Source organism: Mus pahari, chromosome 16 (assembly GCF_900095145.1).
Source record: "Mus pahari chromosome 16, PAHARI_EIJ_v1.1, whole genome shotgun sequence".
Classification (NCBI taxonomy): domain Eukaryota; kingdom Metazoa; phylum Chordata; class Mammalia; order Rodentia; family Muridae; genus Mus; species Mus pahari.
The window spans coordinates 17,035,056-17,056,983 of record NC_034605.1 but is presented as its reverse complement, the minus strand read 5'-3'; the positions used below and the strand labels follow the sequence as shown (position 1 = coordinate 17,056,983).

Here is a 21,928-nt window from a genome sequence, read left to right as displayed (position 1 = left end):
GCTGGAGCCCAGAGGCTGAAGGAGAACATTGCCACTCAAAACTCTAAAAGCTGAGGATGTCTATCTCAGAACTTTAAACTTCAGATCTAGCTAATAGAGTGTTAGAGGTACAGTGGTCAGGGCCATCTACGGATGCACCAGGGTTCCAAGGACCGCCTCATTCCCATCTGCTCTGCCGCAGCTCTGTTTAGATGGGAGCCCATACCTGACCGGGACTTACCTTCCTTTTCCTCTGGCAGCTTTTCTAGGTAGTGGAGGATATGCATCAAGCTCTGGACCTGATGCTGGACACTGAATTCACAACAGACTGAAATCCAGAACTCAGTATCTGCCTCTAAAATAGCATCCTGTTTGGAAAGAAGGGGAAAGGTGACAACAATGCCTAACAAGTCTATCAGTATGCACAAACTAAGGACACACCCAGAACACACCCTACAGCAGTAAGTGCCTTTCCCTGTAGCTGTCAGCAGATGAGAAAGCTATGAATTCATTCAGTAGTAGAGATTCTGGAGCCCTGGCTCTTTCAAACACTTGGCCAGTCCTTCCTTCACATAGTGCCTCCACAGGCAGCTTGCAGAGACCCTGTTTCAATGCCCCTCTCTGCTGGGCAGAGAACCACCAGTGGGGCTCCAGACCCGTTTCTTAGAAAAGAAAGTCAAGGGCCCTTAGAAGATGTTTGGTTGCTAGAGATATTCTGGGTTGCTGGGCAGTGGTGGTGCACAATTCTAATCCTAGAAATCAGGAGGCAGAGGCAGGTGGATCTCTGTAGAGGACAGCCAAGTCTACAGAGTGAGTTCCAGGACAGTCAAGGATACAGAGAGAAATTCTGTCTTGAAAAGCAAACAAACAACAAAAGATGTTCTGTGTCTACACATCCTGAAAGCTAACTCAGCCCCCCACCCCCAAAGCCACCCCCAAAACCAAGAAACAATCTTCAGAAAGCTGCTGGGTGAGCGCTGTCAAACTGCACACACTAAACAGTGCTAGTCCCATACTCAAGCTGACCAATATGACAGAACCATGTGACGCCACACCATTGCTTCTTACCACCCCACCTGATTGATATATATTCTGACCTTTTCTCCATAAGCAGCCACCAGCACTGTTTTAGTGACATACTGTTCAAAAAGCAGGGCAAGGAGAATCCACAGGAATTTTTCTGCACCTAGCGTGGTGACGAGCTGAATGAGGATGGGCAGGCGCCTGTGCTCGGGCACATGTGGAAGCGCGTCCACAAAGACACCGATGATTTTCACCACAATCTCTTCAACATTTCTAGTGACTTCTACAGAGTCTCCAGTATCAGACTGCAAAAGATCAGACAGGGACTTGAGGAGGCACAAATAACCCTCAAAACCAGCTTTCAGAGGGATTGGGTCTCTTAGTGACAGCCATACTTCTGTATAAATCATGTCCTCCCTTTTGTTGGTTCAAATCCTGTTTCTTATGAACTTTCCTGGTTGTTCTAGACCATGTAGATGTTTCCTTACTCTCGACTCTTTAGCATTTACTTATTCATTTGGCACATAATGTATGTATATGCACATAGAAACGTACACTGGGCACTTGCCCTATAGCTGCCAATGTACTGAACACAGGAAGCACCAATCTAACACCAAGAATTAAAAGTGGACAGTGTGAATATATTTTATCCTCAGAACAGTTAAAAGCATGGTAAATGATATTCACACGCGTGAGTGTGGGGTAACAGATATGCTTGAAGCTCCTTTGCACATCATGTATTTTCACCTGATAAGGACAGGTCCTGGCTCTCAGACCATGCTTAGAAAACTTGTATTAACTTGCATGCCGACAAATCTGACACTGTAGCTATAAAAGTTCCTTTCTCTTATTTTTTCTTTATTGTATTCTCAATCTAAAAGTTTCATTATCAAATTATAAAACAGTCAATTTACTCATTACGAGGTCAAAACGCTTCCATGGCTACACTACTATAGTTCAGTGAAACCAGATTTAACATATTTGATGGTAGAACCAGAATATGTGGTTAATTTGTAAGCCCATTTGCTGGCTTCCACACTGTAAAGTCCTATACAGAGAGGAACCTGAGTGCTCCCAAACTGGCATTTACATGAAAATTGTACAAATTACAAATAGTAACAATGATGGTGGCATGCGGACAGCTTACCTGAATAAGTGCTGGAATGACCATTTTCACTGTCTTGCTAATAACTTGAAAACTATAAGCATCATCTAGACGCATGACATTGGCTCCCATGAATGTAAAAATAGACATGATGTTGTGAAGAACTTTATCCTGAAATAAAGTACAGTTGTCACCATTTTTCTCTTTCAAATACCAAAGAGTTATTTAAAAATCAATTAAAAATTAGAACTATTCTTCCTCAAGAACAGGCAAAGGGCTGGGACAAGGGTTCAATAGCAGAGTGCCTGCTCAGCATGCACAAGACCTTAAGGCTAATGCCCTATACCACCAGAAAGAAAAACAAGTTAAAAAAAATAAGTAAATAAAAATGGGCAGACGCCCCATGCTGGCTGCAGTAATGGATGGGCCAGCCGGGGCAGAGCGGGAGAGCTCGCCAAGATGGTGTGGGAGCAAGAGAGCTGGTAGACTGACCAGCTCAGATACCTCTCAGGCCCAAATCCAGGTCTTTGAATTGGTCCACCCAACGTCTACACCATCAATAAACTGTCAAGAGTGTCTTAGTCAGGGTTTCTATTCCTGCACAAACATCATGACCAAGAAGCAGGTTGGAGAGAAAAGGGTTTATTCAGTTTACACTTCCATACTACTGTTCATCACCAAAGGAAGTCAGGACTGGAACTCAAGCAGGTCAGGAAGCAGGAGCTGATGCAGAGGCCATGGAGGGATGTTCCTTACTGGCTTGCTTCCCCTGGTTTGCTCAGCTTGCTCTCTTATAGAACCAAGACTACCAGCCCAGAGATGGCACCACCCACAAGGGGAACTCCTCCTTGATCACTAATTGAGAAAATGCCTTACAACTGGATCTCGTGGAGGCATTTCCCCAACTGAAGCTCCTTTCTCTGTGATAACTCCAGTCTGTGTCAAGTTGACACAAAACTAGCCAGTACACAGAGTGTATGAAGGGGCCAGTCCTACAGATTCAAAACTACTGGATCTCCATGACACAGTCCAACAACAAGATATATCTAAGAGGAGTCCTGGTGAGGATCCAGTATTGACAGTGTAGCAGAAACTAGAGGCCTCAGACCAGACCAATAAATCATTGCAATGAACATTTGCAAGCAAAGAAGTACAGACAAAAGGGACACACTATAGCTTCCACAATGAACTTTCGCGAGTTCTTTTCTTCTCCTTTTGGTGGGGAGGTTGCAAGGCTGGAGGGTGGTACAAGGGGACTAGATAAGCAGGACTGGGTACATGACATGAAATTCACAACAAACCAATAAAAAGTTAAAGTTGGCGGCAGGGTTGGGGGATCTCAAGTTTTCAAACACACAAATGGTCAACATAAAAAAGAATGTCGGGAAAACATATAAACATGAAGGCAGCAGCATCCAAGACTGGGGGACTGTGATAGCAAAGTGACAAGACATCCTTTGCATCCACTAGAGTGGCTAGGAGCTCTACTACTGGATGGTTGTCACTTGACTGGATGGTTGTCACTTGACTTCCATGAGGTAAATGATAACCAAATTTTTGTGTGTGTGTCTCATTTGTTTAGCATCCCCTGGGGACTGGCAAGCTAGTCTTCCTGGAGTGTCTCAGGTGTCAGATAACATATGAAGAGCCAACCACACATTGTCCAGGTAAGGCTTCATCACATTCCAGTGAGAAAAGTTACTATTATTTTTACTAACTGAAGCTTCTTTTTTTTCTTTCTTTCCCCAACACTGGGAATCACACTAGGTCTAACCTTTGTCAGGCAAAAGCTCTACCACTGAGCCCTAAACCTCTGCCTAATGAATTTAAGTCAGTAGACACCTATGCGTTGAAGAGACCTGAAACAGCCACTCAAGTTTTATACTTACCGGAAATATTCCAGCAACAGTACCCAAAAGTAGCAGGGCGTGGTGGTGAGTCTGCGGCATCTCCGAGAGGCGGATGCACTGCACTATCAGCTCCACATTAAACTTCTCCTCATCCACAACATCTACAGCGGAGGGAAGGAGAAGGTCTGAGTGGCTGACACACTCATGTGCAAAGCAGGTCGTTTCCTGCCCTTCCCATGCACCAAGCACATACCTTTAGGTATTCTGCCACCGTCTGGGGAGAGTTTTTGGCAGATGTTGAGCAAACAACTCAGAATTAACTGCTTAGTGTACTCCATGTTCCCCTGCTCTGATGACAAAGGTTCTAAACACCTTCAGGAGCCCCAGAAGAGAAATGATTGGGAATTAATACAGTCACATTAATGAGTACTGTTCAAAACCTATTCAATAAGGAATAAAGAAAATACTATTATTAAGCACAGTCTAATAGATTTCTAACTCTAGTTTTGTTTCTCATACAGCCAAGTACATCAAGTAATTTCTTTCCACAAATTAGGTACTTCCCACTAACCTACTTGCAATCTCCTAACGATGTGGAGAACCACTGTACTTTTCTAATGACAACAGACTCCTCGGCTCAGTGGCACACTCTAATGTTATGTTTTCTAATAATTTACAACTATAATATAGCAGGTGTCACACAGCATCCTTAAAATACACGTGAGTGGCTAAGATACGGCACTGGAACTTAGGCAGGAAAGCAGGTAGATAGATGAGGTCAGCTACTACATGGCCCAGGAGGAAGCCAGTGTAGGAAATCCTTAATGGGTTACTGAACCCAGGCTTCAGTATTTCAACTATAGCACTTTAACTTCCTTTACTGGACAGATGATCTGAACAAGAAAAATATCCCCAAAGACAATGATAAATCAACGCGGGCAAATTTTTACCACCCTCTTGTCCCCAAGACCAGATCCAAGTGCATTACCTCGACAGCAAGTTAAAGAGAGGTGGGATCAGTATCTGAGGGCACTTGAGCTTCTTTTTGTGCTGCAGCAACTCCAGGATGAGGGTGACTCTTTGCCAGTAGGAGCCCTCCACTTCTTGGACAGATTCTACATCTTGTGACTTTCTGGGAAACAGAGTTGACAATGCAAACACTATTACCCATTTGTGCAAAACTGGTGAGCATCTAGAAAACACAATTGTAGCCTAGCCTGAGGAACAAGACCAGACCCCTTGGTGTGTTCAAAGCTCTTACTTCTGTTGCATTTTCTGCCTTCTCGTTTGCTGAATTGTGCCCAAAGATTTAGCTTTATCTCTTGGCTCCAGTTCTATTCTGATTTGTTCAGCATCGACAGAAATCTGAAATATTGAAATAATGGCTAGTGATGTGATTCACTGGAACAAGAATATAGCAACAGTTGTAATGTAATTATAAACTATCAACATTAAAATAAAACAAGAGAGTTGGGTGGGGGTGACGTACACCTTTTATCCCAGCACTTGGGAGGCAGAGGCAGGTGGATCTCTGAGTTCAAAGCCAGTCTGGTCTATACTATGAGTTCCAGGACAGCCAGGAATCCACAGAGGAAACCCATCAATCAATCAATAGATAGATAAACATAGCTACAATAAGCATCATTGCACAGGTCAATGAAAGCATTTCAGTCCACATTTATGTCATTATCCCATCTGAAGACTGCCCAATCCCCAATACAAACAATGCAAATGCCATCTTATGAGTTATTTAGGATGTTCTCAAGTATGATGTTGAACAGATTCCTAAGGTACTTACTTGCTGTCACTAAGTACAGAAATATGTAAGATATCAATTACATTTGCCTTACAATCAAGGCCGAGCTTATCTTTAGCTCATGTTTGAAGTATGTTTTCTTTGGTTTATCTGGTTTTGGATTTTTAGAGATAAAGTCTTAGTATGAAGTCCAGGCTGGCCTTGAACTTGTGATCCTCCTGCCTCACCTTCCAAGTGGTGGAATTAAGTTGTGCATCAACCTATGGCTTACAAATATTTCATGTGCACACTATTCTACTGTTTACTGAGATGGAAAGAGACTAATTTAGAATAACATGCTACTTTTTACAACCTCTTCAATGTCTTATGAAATTATATGAAAGAATGTCATGTGAAAGAAATGTCTCTTTTGGGCTGGATCTCAATTTTACAAAATTAAATTATCATTGTATTTAAAGCCTGTTAAAATATTATCTTCAATGATTTTAATTATCCTCATTTCCTTACATATGAAATAAAAGCAGTTTGCCCCCCCCCCCAAAAAAAGGGACAAACTCTTTAACTAAAGCTAGAATGACATCCTGGATCTGTAGCTGTCCTGCCCTCTCCATATATGATGTTACTATAGAAAAAAAAGCAGGAGGAATAAGGGTTCCAACCAAAGCCAACACCACATTCGCCAACATGAATTTAGCTTGAAGGTTCACTCTAGCTGAACCCACTTGCTTCTAGGGGATCCTGGGTCTATGTTATAGGCTTCTACTTCTGAGTATGGTATGGTACCACTTCTCCAACACAGCATCTCACAATTCCATTCACCCTTCAGTGTGGAAAACCTCCTGGCTCCACATGCCAAAGCAGATATATCCCTCATGAACTGGGAAAGAGTAACAGATTCACAGACCAAGAGATTCTTTAGATATGGGGTAGAATCAAGAAATCTTTTTTTTTTTTCTCCCAAAAGTTTTGAAACTACAAGTAAAAGTTTGGATTCAATTCAAAGAAAATAACTGTAAAATGTATTTGTAAGACATTCATGGGCTGGTGAGATGGCTCAGTGAGTAAGAGCACTGACTGCTCTTCCAAAGGTCCTGAGTTCAAATCCCAGCAACCACATGGTGGCTCACAACCACTCATAATGAGATCTGATGTCCTCTTCTGGTGTGTCTGAAGTCAGCTACAGGGAACTTACGTATAATAAGAAATAAATCTTAAGGAAAAAAAAAAAAGACATTCATTAAAATACAAATATGGACTGAGTAGTAAATGATACCAAGGAATTACTATCAATTTTTTCAGGTATGTTGTAGTTATGTTAGACAATGGTCATTTTTAAAAGGTGAAAAGTACATAGGGATGGAAATTAAGTGTTTTAGACTTGCTTTAGAATACTTTCTTCTGCAAAGAAAAAGAGGAGAAAAAGCTGTTAAAGATTGAGAGCTAAATCTGTATATCACATTTTTCATCATTATTTAAGCTAAATATTTTATGTGTATGGGTGTTTTGCCAGCATATACATCTGTGTACCACCTACATGCCTGGTGTTTGTGTATAAGTCACAAGAGAATGTTAGATGCCCTGGAACTAGAGTTACAGATCCTTGTGAGCAACAATGTGAGTGCTGGGAATCAAACCCAGGTCCTCCTCTGGGAGAGCAACAAGTACTCTCAACTACTGAAGCCATCTCTTTAGCCTCGATGAATTCTATTATTCTTATTGTTACATAAATACCGTGTCTGTTGTGTGTATACACATGCACGTGTGCATGCATGTGGAGATCCAGCATAGATAGCAAGAGTCTTCCTTGATTGCTCTTCACCTTATTTATTGAGGCAGGGTCTCTTACCTGAACCCAGAGCTCAACTACACAGCTAGTCTAACTAGCCAGCTTGCTTTAAAGACCCTGCTGTTGTCTTCTAAGTACTGGAACTAGAGGTGGACTACCATCCATACCCAGATTTACGTAGGATAAAAACTTTACACGTAGGATTCATATTTGTGTGGCAATCACTTTACCCACCCCCCCTAACATTCTCTACTTTATAGTCAACTTAAGAAATGGAATAACCCATTCCAATGACGGCTAGGTTTCAATGTACATACAAACATAACAAGCAGAGCTCCAATTCCATCTTATACATCACCTATCTATTTAAGTAAAATAAGGTCATCTTGCTCAACATCAAGCCCCTCACAATTTCCTATTACTTTCATGAAACAGGCAAGTGCACTTAATATGAATAAGATCCAAAATAAGACAAACATATGTGTAACTCACTGAAAATATATACTTCATATCAAACAAACAAACACTGGTGAGTGGCCTTGCACCACTTTCAGTTTGTCCTGCTTCTTGTACATGGATGGAAATGCGGCTTTCAGCTTCTGACTTTAGCCNCCTGCTACCATACCTCCCTCACCATTATGGACTCTTTTTTTTTTTTTTTTCTGAGACAGGGTTTCTCTGTATAGCCTTGGCTGTCCTGGAACTCACTTTGTAGACCAGGCTGGCCTCGAACTCAGAAATCCGCCTGCCTCTGCCTCCCGAGTGCTGGGATTAAAGGCATGCGCCACCACGCCCGGCTCATTTGTGCTATTCTTAATCTTGTTCAAAGAAGCTTCCTATACAGTGGGTAGTGGCTATTACAAACTCCTAACCATCCAAAGTACTGAGAACAAGTGACTGAATGTTCAGCCAGGTGGGACATCTATACAGACCTGCTCCATACCAAACCAGGAACACTTTGGTAGAGTAGGCCGACATAACTGAAGACCAGAAAGATGGAGAAGAATGCTGGGGTTATATGCACAATATCACTCCTGTTGAAATTTTTAGCATGAATGGGGCAGGGGCTCCCAAGGCTCCACTCCTGGCTGAGGAGCCATTGACACCAAATGGCTTCTGAGAGAAGGGCGCCACTCACTGGCAGGTTGCCTATGCCCCGGTGTATGATCCCATACACACCCACACATGAGCAGCACTAGTCCGACTTGGTGGATTGTTTCTTTTTAAAAGGAGGAATTGAAGCTGGAAAGCAGATATACTGGCAGGGGATAGAGAGGCAGGCAAGAGAAGTACTTGGATATGATTAAGTTCATTGTACAATCTATGAAAATTTTAAAGAATTTAAAAATGAAAAAAAATGGTGAAGACATAATATTTGGGTTTTGAACTTCTCTAGTACATAATTTTCTCTGAGTCTTGTTACAGTAAAATCTAGCCCCAAAGGAACACTGTAAACACAGGTTATATACTTTATCAACTGGAAAGACTAAACATGTACAAATTACAAAGTTTGCAACTTACCCCTTTAAAAACACTGCCAACTGTCTGAACACAATGTGAGTCTTTGCAGTTCATTAACAAGTCAAACAACACACACAGGAGCTTCTGCTGAACCTTTCCATCTGACACAGCTGCAAAAAATGGCTTTGTAATCTAGGAGCAAAAAACCCACGAGTCAGAAAACAAACTTCAAATTAACTTTCCCTTACTATAATACAACTGGTGCTTCATTTTTCCATTTAAAATTCAATGCATAAAAAAGGGGGGCTATTTCTTACTATTGTGTGTTGTAATGCATGCATAAGCACAGGTGAAGCTAAGAGAAGAACTTTTGGGAATCTGTTCTCACTGAGGGTTCTGGGGAATCGCTCAAGTTGTCAAGTTTGCATGACAAGCACCTTTACCTGTGGAGCCATCTCACCAGCTTTTAAATGCAATCCTTTCTAATGGCCTGCATACAACTTTTGTACAGTAGGTAAAATATACCTATGCCTTTAAAAGCAGGTTCAACCTACTAATAACTTACAACTGTCTTCATGTTTGATTAAGCTTGGGTTTCTAAAGGAAGCCACTGACCTTTTCAAGAGCAGTGATCTGAACGGTTGGCATTCCTGGGTGAAGCTCCTTTGCTGTGTGCATAGCTTTTATGAACAGGTCTAGACTCTTTGGGTCTTTTTGTAAAAGCGAAGCTGAATACTCATTGTATTTTCCCAGAGTGAGATGCAAAACAATAGCCTCATCTTTCAGGACAGCTGTGGGCTCCTTCTCCACCTTCTCTAGGAGTTGTTCCACCATAGGCAGCAGCTGGGCAAGCACCATCTAAAGACAGAGAAAGAAGGTTGTCAGACTCACGCTTTGCTCAGGGCTACCCACCTGACAGTTCTCTAAAACACCCTGGTTGCAAGGACAGAAAATATGACCTAAAATATGAGTAGATCAACAGTTCAGCTTTTGCTAAAACACTGCATTTCCCTCAAACACTATTTCCAGTTTGATATGACCAATATGAACTCAAGTGAACTCAAATTATATGTAAGTCATATTATATTCATATTATATTAATATAAAGTCAAGGCTTCAGTAATCAAACCACTGGTCAGCAAATCATGGCTTATCTAACAGGCAGTGATGTCCTGTCTTTTTAAACTTTAACTGACAACAGCCATATTTATCTGTTTGCATACCTTCTGTGGCTGTTCTCCTAAAAGTGGCAGATCTGAGCAACTGCAAAGAAAGATGGTCCACAGAGCCAAGAGTTGTTTCTTGATATGTACAGAGTACTGCCTCTAACCCATTCCTTAAACAAAAGCCTGTATACTCGAGCTCCTTATAGAACACGGTATGTCGTCATATAATCTAGCACAGCATTCCAAAACTTATCTCTAAGTTAATTATAGTAATAATGCTGTATTTTTTTTTTTTGTAGGAAATAAGGACAAGGAAAAACCCCTGCCTGTTTACTATAAACATAATTTTTCTCCCTAACATTTCCGATTTGGGCCTGGTTGTATCAGAAGACATGAACCTCAGAGACAGGAGTATGAACCATATTCATATTCACTCCTTTATATAAGAAGATTTGATAACTTGTAAATGTCCCCAGTGACAACTCAGGGCTGATAACTGATACAATTGAGTATATAATCAATTAATTTATATTCCATTGTACCCATTTTAGTTCTCTGAATTAATACTCATGGTCAGTCAAGAGCAATGGGAAACATGGGCATTTGAGACAGTGTGAAGAAGGAACTTTAAGCTCTGCTGGTCAGAGCAGACACTCCCTTCGCATCACAGGCTTCCTAGGACACAATGCAGCCTGTGCTTTTCCCTCCAGAAAAATACATGAAGTCATATATTTTATAAGTAAGGAAAAGGTTCCAATTTCAGAGACTACAAATATGTTTCTTTGTAGAGGATTTCTCCTCGAAAAATGGACACAAATCAAAGCCTATCTGGAGTACAGCTGATGCGAGATAACACACGTAATGTTAAAGTGCGTTTTGCATCCTGTATCTTTTTTTCTTCTGTAGCTCTTCCTTCTAATTTGTGAAGAACATCCTCCCCTGGGAGCACTTGGTTACTTCCTCATACATGACAGTTACTCCTCAGGTCACACGGGACACACAGTCCATGCGTTCTGTGAAAATCTCTCTTACCTCACTGTTCACACCTTGGAATACTTTCATCAAGCCTTTTGCAATGTAAGATGGGCAGCCATACACACAGTGAAGAAGGCTTCTCAGGGTTTCAGACAACTTCTGATGTGATTTCTGTTTCTCTTCATTCTGTAGTTCATCAAATAGTGTAGCCAAATCCTAGGATACCAGAAAGAAAGAAAATTGTATTAAGAAGGGAAAACAAACTTTCAGGACTAAATATTCTAATTATGGAAGATTCTTTTCAAATGACCTGACACTTCTTACACTAATTTTTCTTCAATAAAGTGCCAACTAGAAAGAATATCAGTATCTAAAAGCTAGCTCATTATGAAAGGTTCAACATTACTCTTCCACTCAAGAAAAGGACAGCAGAATTGAAACAGTCTAGGGTCACCAGGCAGTGGTGGCGCACGCCTTTAATCCCAGCACTTGGGAGGTAGAAGCAGGTGGATTTCTGAGTTCGAGACCAGTCTGGTCTACAGAGTGAGTTCCAGGACAGCCAGGGCTATACGGAGAAACCCTGTCTCGAAAAACAAAAACAAAAACAACAACAACAAAAAAACAGTCTAGGGCCTTTTAAAACAAAGGATCAAAAGCCTGTAGTTGCTGATGCAAAATTTTAAATTAGTGGATTAGCCTCCCCAAATCCCTACAAGGTACAGGAAAACTGTTCCTGTTCCATAGGTCTTGACATCTCAATCTTCTTTGACAGCAGTCTACCTGAAGCACATAGGTAGCATCTGAGGTGATCTCTTCTGCCTTAGGAACGAGGTGATCTATCACCAGCTGAAACTTTGAGGGTACCCCGCTGAGGGCCTGGAGACACTGGACAGCAGCTCTGCGGACTTCTTTGATAGGGCTTCCCAGATTGAGGAGTAGAGACATCACCACTAATACCAAAGGGGAAAGAATGTGTCAGTGAGCAAAACTTAAATAGTGTCAAAGGTACACAGTGATAGGTTTCCTTCTAGGGCTGGGAGCAAGGTCAGTGGCACAGCATGCATCCGGCCTGACTACCATCTCTAGCGCTATCCCCACCCTGGCCAACACACACACATACACAAAAGGTTCCCTCTCAGACTCCCTCTTCTGAAGGCTGTTCATTGCCTAATTATTTCAGAAAAATTTGGGTCATGTTCCTCAAACCATAGAGATGAGCCCAGGAAATCTACTGTCACCATGTGCCACTACACCTGGCTCTTTTATTTTTAAATTACATTTTTAATAAATAAAAATAAGGATATTTTCTGTATCTATATGTAGTAGGGGTGCAATCCTCACTGACTGAGTGCACAGGTAAGAGGACAACTTTGAGGGGTTAGTTTTCTCCTTTCACTATGTGGGGACTGGGATTAAATTTAAGACATAAGGCTTGGTGGGAAGTGCCTTTATCCTTGTCACCATCTCCCCTATAGAATGAACTATTTTAATAAATTATCTCTATACAATCAAGTGCAAAATTATATGCCACACTAACTCACAGAGTAACATGTCTAAAACGTATTAATTAAGAAGTTAAATGTGGCCGGGCATGGTGGCATATGCCTTTAATCCCAGCACTTGGGAAGCAGAGGCAGGTGAATTTCTGAGTTCAAGGCCAGCCTGGTCTACAGAGTGAGTTCCAGGAGAGCCAGGGCTATACAGAGAAACCCTGTCTCGAAAACCAAAAAAAAAAAAAAAAAGTTAAATGTGACCTGTCATACCTGGAGATGTAGTAGATGCCAGCTTTTGTTTATGCTGTGTATTCTGAGAACAAAGCATTGCAGAGCCTATGTAAAGAGCTTGAGTCTGCAGCTCTGACTTCACAGTGCAGTTAAGTGGATTTGAAAGGCTAGAACCATAGGTCCACAAAACACAAAAGAATTTGAACAACTGAAGAACATCTTGTAGATGTACCTAATCAAAAGAAAGCAAAACAAAGTGAGGTCTAGCTCTTACTCAGATATGCTGTCCCTGAATCCTTTCACTTATGCACAATAACCACACAGGAGTGAGCTGATGAATCACTTCTTCAATATTCTGAACTTCAACCTGTTAGGATGGACATCACTGAAGAATGACATTCAAGAAGCCTCACTATAACTTTGCACTTGAAAATACCGAACAGGAGCTGGTGAGATGGCTCAGTGGGTAAGATCACTGACTGCTCTCCTGAAGGTTCTGAGTTCAAATCCCAGCAACCACATGGTGGCTTACAACCACCCGTAATGAGATCTGATGCCCTCTTCTGGCATGTCTGAAGACAGCTACAGTGTACTTATTTATAATAATAAATAAATCTTAAAAAAAAAAAAAAAAAGAAAAAGAAAAAGAAAATACCAAACAAAAAACAAGACAGGTGTATTAGCTAAAGGTCAAGATGAGAGTGGGACCTGGAAAGCTTCACTAAAAGCTCTCGAAGGAGTGAGAGATGGCGACAATGCTGAAAAGCACAGAAAGAGTGAGTCAGACAGGCCAGGCGTGGTGGCGCATGCCTTTAATCCCAGCACTTGGAGGTAGAGGCAGGCAGATTTCTGAGTTCGAGGCCAGCCTGGTCTACAAAGTGAGTTCCAGGACAGCCAGGGCTATACAGAGAAACCCTGTCTGAAAAAAAAAAAACCAACAACAACTAAAAAGAGTGAGTCAGACAAGGACAAGAACACACTGCTTGCAGCATGGAGGCAGTAAAGCCCACAGAAGCTTTGTGAATGACTCTGCATCTCCTGAATACCATCTCTGAACACTCAGCCAATTTACTCATCTATAAATGATATTTAAAATACAAACAGACTGAGTTGTTTTGCTTTTCAAACACAACAGCTCATCAATAGGGATGCTGCAATGCTACTCTATACTCAACATGCTGCCTGGCTGTAAGTACTAGACAGCTCTAGAGGGCATGTTTATCAGTGCACACTGTTCACTGCCACAAAATATATTTTATTATTAGGCCTTAGTACTAAAATAACCTACACTACCTACAGCAGAAACGCCTGTGAGGAGTGAGCCAAGTACCTTCATTATAAGCCTCATCAGAACCCTGAAATGCATGGCGTCGGAAACCTCCAGCAGCATTTCAAAGATACCAATGAGCAGGTGCAGGTAGTGTCTGCTGTCTTCATCCAGCTGCTCGGGATTCCACCACATGGCACCTGAGGGGACAAGGTGACAAAGAGAAGCAATGGACAATTCTGTATGAGCCTGCTGGGAGAGCTTGTCGTTCAAGTGAAGGTGAACTGTGTATGGTGTTAAGAACGCAGTTCCGCATCACACTGAAGACTCATGACCGTGCCTTACCTGTAGGAAAAGATTTTGGAGCCTTCAGTGCAAAAATAAAACATTTCATGGAAAATACAAGTAAAATGGCGTCCTCCATGACAACCCTCTGGGCACCATGGAGCTCCTGCACGTAACGCACCCACAGCTCCTCTGGCAATCCTCTGTTCAACATCAATTCCAGGTGCCACTCTGAGGGGATTTCCTGAAACATGAATGGAAACGGAAGCTAGCTCATCAGAGTTCCAAATAAGTGCTCTATGACTGCAAAGGATGTGTACATTTTAGTCAGGAGTGTCACATCAATATGTGTGTGTGTGTGTGTGTGTGTGTGTGTGTGTGTGTGTATCACACAGTGCTACAGCTGAAAAGATACTCACGGTCCTCAGAAAGGGCATTAATAGAGCAATGTGAAACAACCTGCTGCCTACACTGAACAAAACACAACTGCTCTACACTGCTGGCCCGGAGGACAAGCACAGCTCCAGTTACTGCACCTCACAAAAGTCAGTCAGACATTAAGAGCGGTTCCCTGGAACCACTTTTAAAGTCTAAAGAAGCATGCTAATTTCACACAATTTTAGTTAACAATGGCTACAACTAAAATTTATAAAACTCCTGAGAGAGCCGGGCAGCATGGTGGCGCATGCCTTTAATCCCAGCACTTGGGAGGCAGATGCAGGCAGATTTCTGAGTTCAAGGTCAGCGTGGTCTACAAAGTGAGTTCCAGGACAGCCAGGGCTATACAGAGAAACCTTGTCTCGAAAAAACAAACAAACAAACAAACAAACAAACAAAAAAACCAAAAAAACCTCCTGAGAGTATACATAAATATGAAGTGTAATTCTCTTAGCAAATCCTGTAATGAGCAGCCCTTTGAAGTTTAGAAGATAAATAAAAGAAAAATGCTGATGCAAACAACAGATATTAAAAGCAGCTTGCTACCTCAAAATGGCGCACTAGGAAATTTAGTAACACTGTCAGGGGCAACAGTGGGTCAGAGACCTCTGAACCTACTGGAATACTCAATGATTTTAAATATCTAGGATATTCTTTCAATAAATCCTACAACACGTTTTGTGTGGAAGTGAATCACCAGAATAGTTAGGAAGGACACTTGGATTATGCACTGATAAAAACAGCAGAAGAGTCAACCCTCAGAACCCTGTGATTCAAGTAAACCTCCTGCAAAAGCATGACAGTGCTTTGTCTTGGTACCCACGGCTACCATTCTGACCAGCGCTTCCCACTTCCCCAACCAAAGCCAGACCTCTGGGCTTCGGTTTAGCTGTGACCATCAGACCAGTGTTTTTTTTTACCCAACACTCAACTTCCTGCAGACACTGCACTCCTTACCACAGCAGTAATGATGCTTTTGAGCGTCTTTATTTTTTTCTGCAATAAACTGAACACTCTTATAGCAAACGGGAAGCAGGTTTCTATGAAGGATGCACAGCAAGAGATCAGCACAGACACAGTCACGTGAAACGCTACTTTCTGCTTCAGGTTGTAGGACTCCTTTTCTCCAGCACACACTAAATCTTCCACCTTGAGAAATAAACACACTCTATTACTAGTTAGTCACAGTCTGCTATCTCAGGCCTACCTAGGTACTGTGTATAAAGTGAGACGACAGAAAGACCAGGAAACACTGATTACTAAGCCATTATACAAATTTAGAAATTAGAATGAACATAAGCACACGTAAGTTTATGCATTTAACCCACAGACCTAAAAATACAAACAACAAAAATCAATAAATCAGATACCTAATACCATTTAAAGGGTTACTAAAGTATTTCCTTTTAATTTCATTTTGCTATGTTAACAGTGAAAAGACTTCGATATTTTAAATATAAATAGGAAAAATGAGATTAAAAAGAACAAAGTATTCTCACTAGTCCAAAAGTGATAGGAAATATTAAGAACTTCAGATAATCTGTACAACATGCTAAGTTAGCCACAGGTGGTTTATCCAAGCTTATAATCCCAGCACTTGGGAGGCTAAGGCAGGAAGATCAGAAATTCATCCTGGGCTACACAGTGAGTTCCAGGCCAGCTTGAGCTCTAACTCTCAGCCATGGCCCCAAAGAAATACACAAAATTACTCTGGTATTTATTTAAAGCAAAACAGTGTGTAAGAACGGAACAACAGCAAAACTTCAGAAAAGAAGCCACATAGAACAGAAGTGGGTGCCTAATAAGCCTGAGGAGGAGAAGGTGGGAGGGGAAGTGAGAGGAGGGGGTGGCACACATACCAGCTTCAACACTGAAGAGCGCTCTCCTAAACTTAAATTGCTGCCCAGCAGCTGAACCATCTTCTGGTTTCCCACACCAATTATTTCTCCTGATTTTCTGCTTTTAATAACATTTTCAAGAGCTGCAAAAAAAAAAAAAAAGTTTGAATACTATATCACTGTATCACTGGCATCCACACAGAGTATTGGGGAAAAGTTAGACATTTAGATAAAATATTTATTAGTTCTCTACCAAGACTTGCTTTTAATTTTTACTTTTAATCCAATTTTGAATTTTCTTATCTTCTTTATAAAATTGTTATCTGTTTTATAAAGTTGTTCCAGGCCAGCTTGAGTTATAACTCTCAGCCATGCCTCAAAGGAATATACAGAATTACCTTTGTATTTGATTAAAGCAAAACAGCTTTTAAGAATGGAAAAACAACAACAACAAAAGAAGAAGAAAAGAGGACTGATGAGATGGCTCAGTAGGTAAGAGCACTCACAGACTGCTCTTCCAAAGGTCTTGAGTTCAAATCCCAGAAACCACATGTTGGCTCACAACAACCTGTAATGAGATCTGATGCCCTCTTCTGGTACGTCTGGGGATGGCTACAGTGTACATATTTATAATAATAAATAAATCTTTAAAAAGATTGGAACAACAGCAAAAAGTCAGGAGGGAAAAAAAAGCTTTGTAGAACGGAAGTGGGCATTTAGCAATGACTTTAACAACTGACTTTCTCACCTTCTTTCCAGCCTCTTAATAGAGGATGCAGAGAACAAATTCCTGATTTTGACAAATGTATAGCAATTTTCATATCAGGAGACTCTACATCATTGCTAGTAATAACCATAAAAGGCAGCAACTGGACAACCACCTGATTTGCCAACTGCTCATTTGTACTTAGTATCTCTTCTTTAATTAGTATGTTTGCTGCTAGCTCAAGCACCTTGTACCTGGAAGACATGAAAGTACCTTTGACTCAGACACATGTTCAAGTCAGCAGAATTCATTATCACACTGTTCTGGAGCAACTGGCAACAGCTTGTCTAGTCTCCTAGCCAAAAATATTGCTCAGAGATCACCAAGATACAACCTCAAATCCATTCCAAAAAGGAGTTATCTAGCCAATAACTTTGTCCTGTCAAATATCTTAAAAGGAAATAAACAAAACTCAAAAAATTGAAAAAAAAAAAAAAACCTTTTAACTTTAACAAAATATATCAGACATCTCAGCTCTACTGGACAGTAGAAATTCACTCATCCATTAAAATAATAATAATAAATTAAAAAAAAAAGCATAGACTCAGGCTGGAGAATGGATCAGCAAAGAAGACTACACAGGCTGTTCTTCTAGAAGACCTGAGCTGGGTTTGCAACACTCACATGGTAATTTAACATGCAGTAGTAATACCACTTCTGGGGACTCTAACACCTTCTTCTGGCTTCCAGAAACACAAGGCATTTATGAGGTGCACATAAATGTATGCAGGAAAAACACCCCTATAGATCACATTGCCAAAGAAACACATATCCTTTCTGGAAAATGGAGAGCTAGTTTTTATTAAGGTAGATTAACATGCTCCACTGGATAGCCCTACACCAGCACATGGGCAGCACAAACTGGACTTAGAGGGTTATAAAGGAAGGATGGAAGACAACAAAACTGAGAGGTAAGGAGGTAAGGAGGAAAAGGGTGGATCTAAGAGGAATTGGGGTACATATAATCTAAATACATTGCAACCATATGCACCTGAGTTCAATTCCCAGACCCATGGGAAGATGAACAGAGAATTGACTCCTCAAAACTGTATTCTAACCTCCAAGTGTGTGCAGTGGCATATGCACACATATGTACAAAGACACACAGACACACAGACACACACACACACACAGACACACAGACACACACACACACAGAGTAAGTGAGAACTTTCCTAAAGCTCTGTTCTACAGTCATGAGCAAAGGCCGATCACGACGTCACTGACATCACTGGTCAGAAAGGAAGAGCAGCAGAGTGAACTCTAGAATGCCACTGACTAACAAGAGCACGGACACAGAAGGGAACACGTACCACCCCTTATTCTTTGAAAGGTCTGCTCTTTGAAAGAGATTCAGAAGACTTGAAACCGTCTCTTCTACACCAAAGTGTTGTTGAAAAATCTAGAAAGGGAAAAATACCATGAGTAAATATTTACTTGCTAAATACGTAAAGTGTTTCTAAAATGAAATTGAAAAAAGACTAATAAGAAAGATTTTCTCCAAAGATTCCAATTTAACTTTTTTCTATGAGAACTTTTCTCTCAGAATTTTTCTTTTTACTTAGAACAATTTCTCAAAAATTGCTTTCATGACCCAATTTGCCATGGTTGACACAAAGCTCTTTCCGAAATATTAAGAACTCACAAAGCACTCTTCCTTTTTGTAGTACTTCCCTAATCAGCAAATTGTACAGTCTAACTACCCCCGTGAGACTCATCACCAGACTCAAGTCTACAGACAGTGAACTAATTTCCAAACCCATTCCCATCTAAAGTCAAGGACCATGTAAGAGGAACAAGACAGCATTGACAAATAAAACATGCACACCCACAAAACGTTTACTCACCCCAAAAGCACTCAGAGCCGCTAAAACAACATCCACATTATCATCGCCTAACCGGGTTAGAATAGCTTCTTTAATAAAAGCCTCATCAATGCCCTCCTGAGCAAGAGAAAAGCAGATTAGCTGTTGCAACAAAGAAGCTCACAGACTTTCACACCGGAAGAGACACCTCTGAACACCAGTGCTGAGACCAGGCCCAGCTCTGAGAGCACAACAAAAGCAGAACCAGGCCATCAACAACAGGCCTCTGGGACTGGTGACCACGACCGTCCTCTTCCCGTCTCCCTGAACATAATACATACACTCTAAATACCATCGTTTAATTAGGGAGCTGACCTTCAAAGGAGCTCAGACAGAGGTGATAGGCCCTGGATGGCTCTGTGGGTGAAGGCCCTTGCCACCAAGCTTTACAACTTAAATTCAATCTCCTATATCCACATGATGGTCCTCTGACCCAGAAGTTTTTCTGTCGCCTCTGTGCACACACCTGTGCATATATGCACAGGCACTAAATTAAGTAAGCAAATAAATAAATGTAATTTTAAAAATTAACTATACCCTTTAAAATATAACAATATAAAAACACAAAATAAGGGCTGGAGAAATGACTCTGCAGATAAGAGCACTGACTGCTCTTCCAGAGGTCCTGAGTTCAATTCCCAGCAACCACATGGTGGCTCACAACCATCTGTAATGGGTTCTGATACCCTCTTCTGGTGTGTCTGAAGACAGCAAATAAATAAATCTTTTTTTAAAAAAACACAAAACAAAAAATTTCTATAAGGCAAATATTCCAAAGAAACTAAAAAATGGTAAAATTTGACTTAATACAATTATACAACATAAATTCTTGATAGAAATTCCAATTTCTTACTCTAAAATTAGACTAGTTACTATAAGGTGGAAAAAATTGAAAATAAAAGCTATTGATACAAACCTTTGATGTTTTCATGATGGTTTTTAGGTGATTAACGGCCAAAAGTCTCACAGGAGCCAGAGGGTGATTCAAACTGAGCATCAAAGAGGTGTCCGAATCCTCTAAAAACTGTAGGTCCGACATAATGATTAATTCCACTGAATCTGAGCAATGCACAACCAAAAATGGAAACACCCTACGCTGCCTAGTGTATTGTACAACAATCGCAAGTGCAGGAACAGAAAATTACATTCATCTCTAAAACGTAGCCAACACACATGAGTTAAAACACACAAAGACATGTTGTACACGATATGCTCTGTGTACTTACGTGGACAGATGTGTGGGTTCACTTTAATGAAACAGCATGATAAAGTAACTCAGCACTTCGCATGGATGTTTAATTCCAAGTGAGATACTAAACTGTACCTCACTGGTGACAGAACACACCAGCTAATAACAGAGACATGCTCCAGCTGCTGGCAGCTGAGCTCAACATGGACTCAGACAACAATGACAGCTACCTATCTGCTTGAGTTGGAAATGCAACCCCACGGAAAGTAATAGCCCAACTTCAGGAGAAAAACTGCTTTTCTCAATAAAATATTTGTTTTGAAGGCTAATTATAACAACTTCTGCCTAAACATCAAATTTCTATTATTTAGGCTTGAATCACCAGAGTATTTCTCAAGATCTATCATGGTCGTCATCATGTGACTGCAGGCTCCTGCACTGGTAGGCGCACACCAAGAGGGACAAGGCATGCTGGGAACCTGTGAAGCCACCCTGTGGTGACTTAACCAACATCATACAAAATCCCCAATGTTTCCCTGATATTAAATTCTTCTCCAGTTATGATTCCTGCCCTAGAGCTCTATTTCTAGCGACTATCAAACTGTGTAAATCCTCAGTTCTTTGAAGTTTCAAAGAGGAAGGAGAGCAGGAAATTCCTGCCTGGCACGCACCAAATACTCACACCACCGACTCTTGTCTTAGCTGTACTGGAGCAGAACGACTTACCTGATACTTGCCTCCACTTGTAGAAAGAGAAATGAACTGGTGGAACAGCTCCTGCTTTTTAAGGCCTGTAATCTCCTTCAGGTGTTCCTCTAATACAACATCCAGTGCTCTGGGGTATCTAAGCAGGAGTTATACTTCATCATACTCTTGATAGAGCTGTTAACCACACTCACCCACATGTACAGAATACATGACATTTTTAAAGTTACTTAGAGTGAAACGTAAGTTTAACACATGCTAGATATAAAGGCTAATATTGATCAACTCTGTCACTATGAAGACAATAATGTCTCTAGTTGAAAAAAATTATACTGTCCACAAACCCTCTACTGTTCTATTTCCTTTTGTCTTTCAATATATCTTATAATAAATATACTGTCCCTTTCTGAAAAGGAAAAAAATAAAAACAAGTATCCATAACCCATTGCTTTAAGACACAACTTGCAAGTTATTTCGTTGAAGAAAAGTCAATAAACACTGAAGACAACATTCACAACACTTTACTTACTTGTTTTCTAAAAGTCTGATGAGTGGAAGAAACTGCTCATTAAGCAAAGCCACTCCATTAGCATGGGTTTCCTCCTGGGAACTGTATGAAATATATTCTTCAAAAAGACGGCTGCAAAAGAAGTGGAACACCAGCAAAATGAGTTACCATTCATGGAGTCCCTGCTATGTGCCAAATGCTTTATAAATCATGTTTCTTTTTTTTTTTTTTTTTTTTTTTTT

The 21,928-nt window shown here is 40.9% G+C and overlaps 1 protein-coding gene across 1 annotated transcript in view; it reads right to left on the bottom strand.

The window, feature by feature from the left end:
- Heatr1 (HEAT repeat containing 1) overlaps positions 1 to 21,928 on the bottom strand; it is a 44,705-nt gene that overhangs the window by 12,589 nt on the left and 10,188 nt on the right. The window contains exons 10-31 of the mRNA XM_021215483.1: positions 21,708 to 21,818; positions 21,200 to 21,317; positions 20,201 to 20,308; positions 19,267 to 19,362; positions 18,733 to 18,821; positions 17,402 to 17,613; positions 16,675 to 16,796; positions 15,773 to 15,964; positions 14,438 to 14,621; positions 14,156 to 14,292; positions 12,865 to 13,057; positions 11,882 to 12,051; positions 11,159 to 11,317; positions 9,576 to 9,818; positions 9,021 to 9,152; positions 5,219 to 5,322; positions 4,946 to 5,089; positions 4,211 to 4,329; positions 3,997 to 4,118; positions 2,150 to 2,278; positions 1,077 to 1,307; positions 221 to 347 (exon numbers count right to left, since the gene is read on the bottom strand). Of these exons, the coding sequence (XP_021071142.1) occupies positions 221 to 347; positions 1,077 to 1,307; positions 2,150 to 2,278; positions 3,997 to 4,118; positions 4,211 to 4,329; positions 4,946 to 5,089; positions 5,219 to 5,322; positions 9,021 to 9,152; positions 9,576 to 9,818; positions 11,159 to 11,317; positions 11,882 to 12,051; positions 12,865 to 13,057; positions 14,156 to 14,292; positions 14,438 to 14,621; positions 15,773 to 15,964; positions 16,675 to 16,796; positions 17,402 to 17,613; positions 18,733 to 18,821; positions 19,267 to 19,362; positions 20,201 to 20,308; positions 21,200 to 21,317; positions 21,708 to 21,818 (3,242 nt within the window). The remainder of the gene's footprint in view (positions 1 to 220; positions 348 to 1,076; positions 1,308 to 2,149; positions 2,279 to 3,996; positions 4,119 to 4,210; positions 4,330 to 4,945; positions 5,090 to 5,218; positions 5,323 to 9,020; positions 9,153 to 9,575; positions 9,819 to 11,158; positions 11,318 to 11,881; positions 12,052 to 12,864; positions 13,058 to 14,155; positions 14,293 to 14,437; positions 14,622 to 15,772; positions 15,965 to 16,674; positions 16,797 to 17,401; positions 17,614 to 18,732; positions 18,822 to 19,266; positions 19,363 to 20,200; positions 20,309 to 21,199; positions 21,318 to 21,707; positions 21,819 to 21,928) is intronic.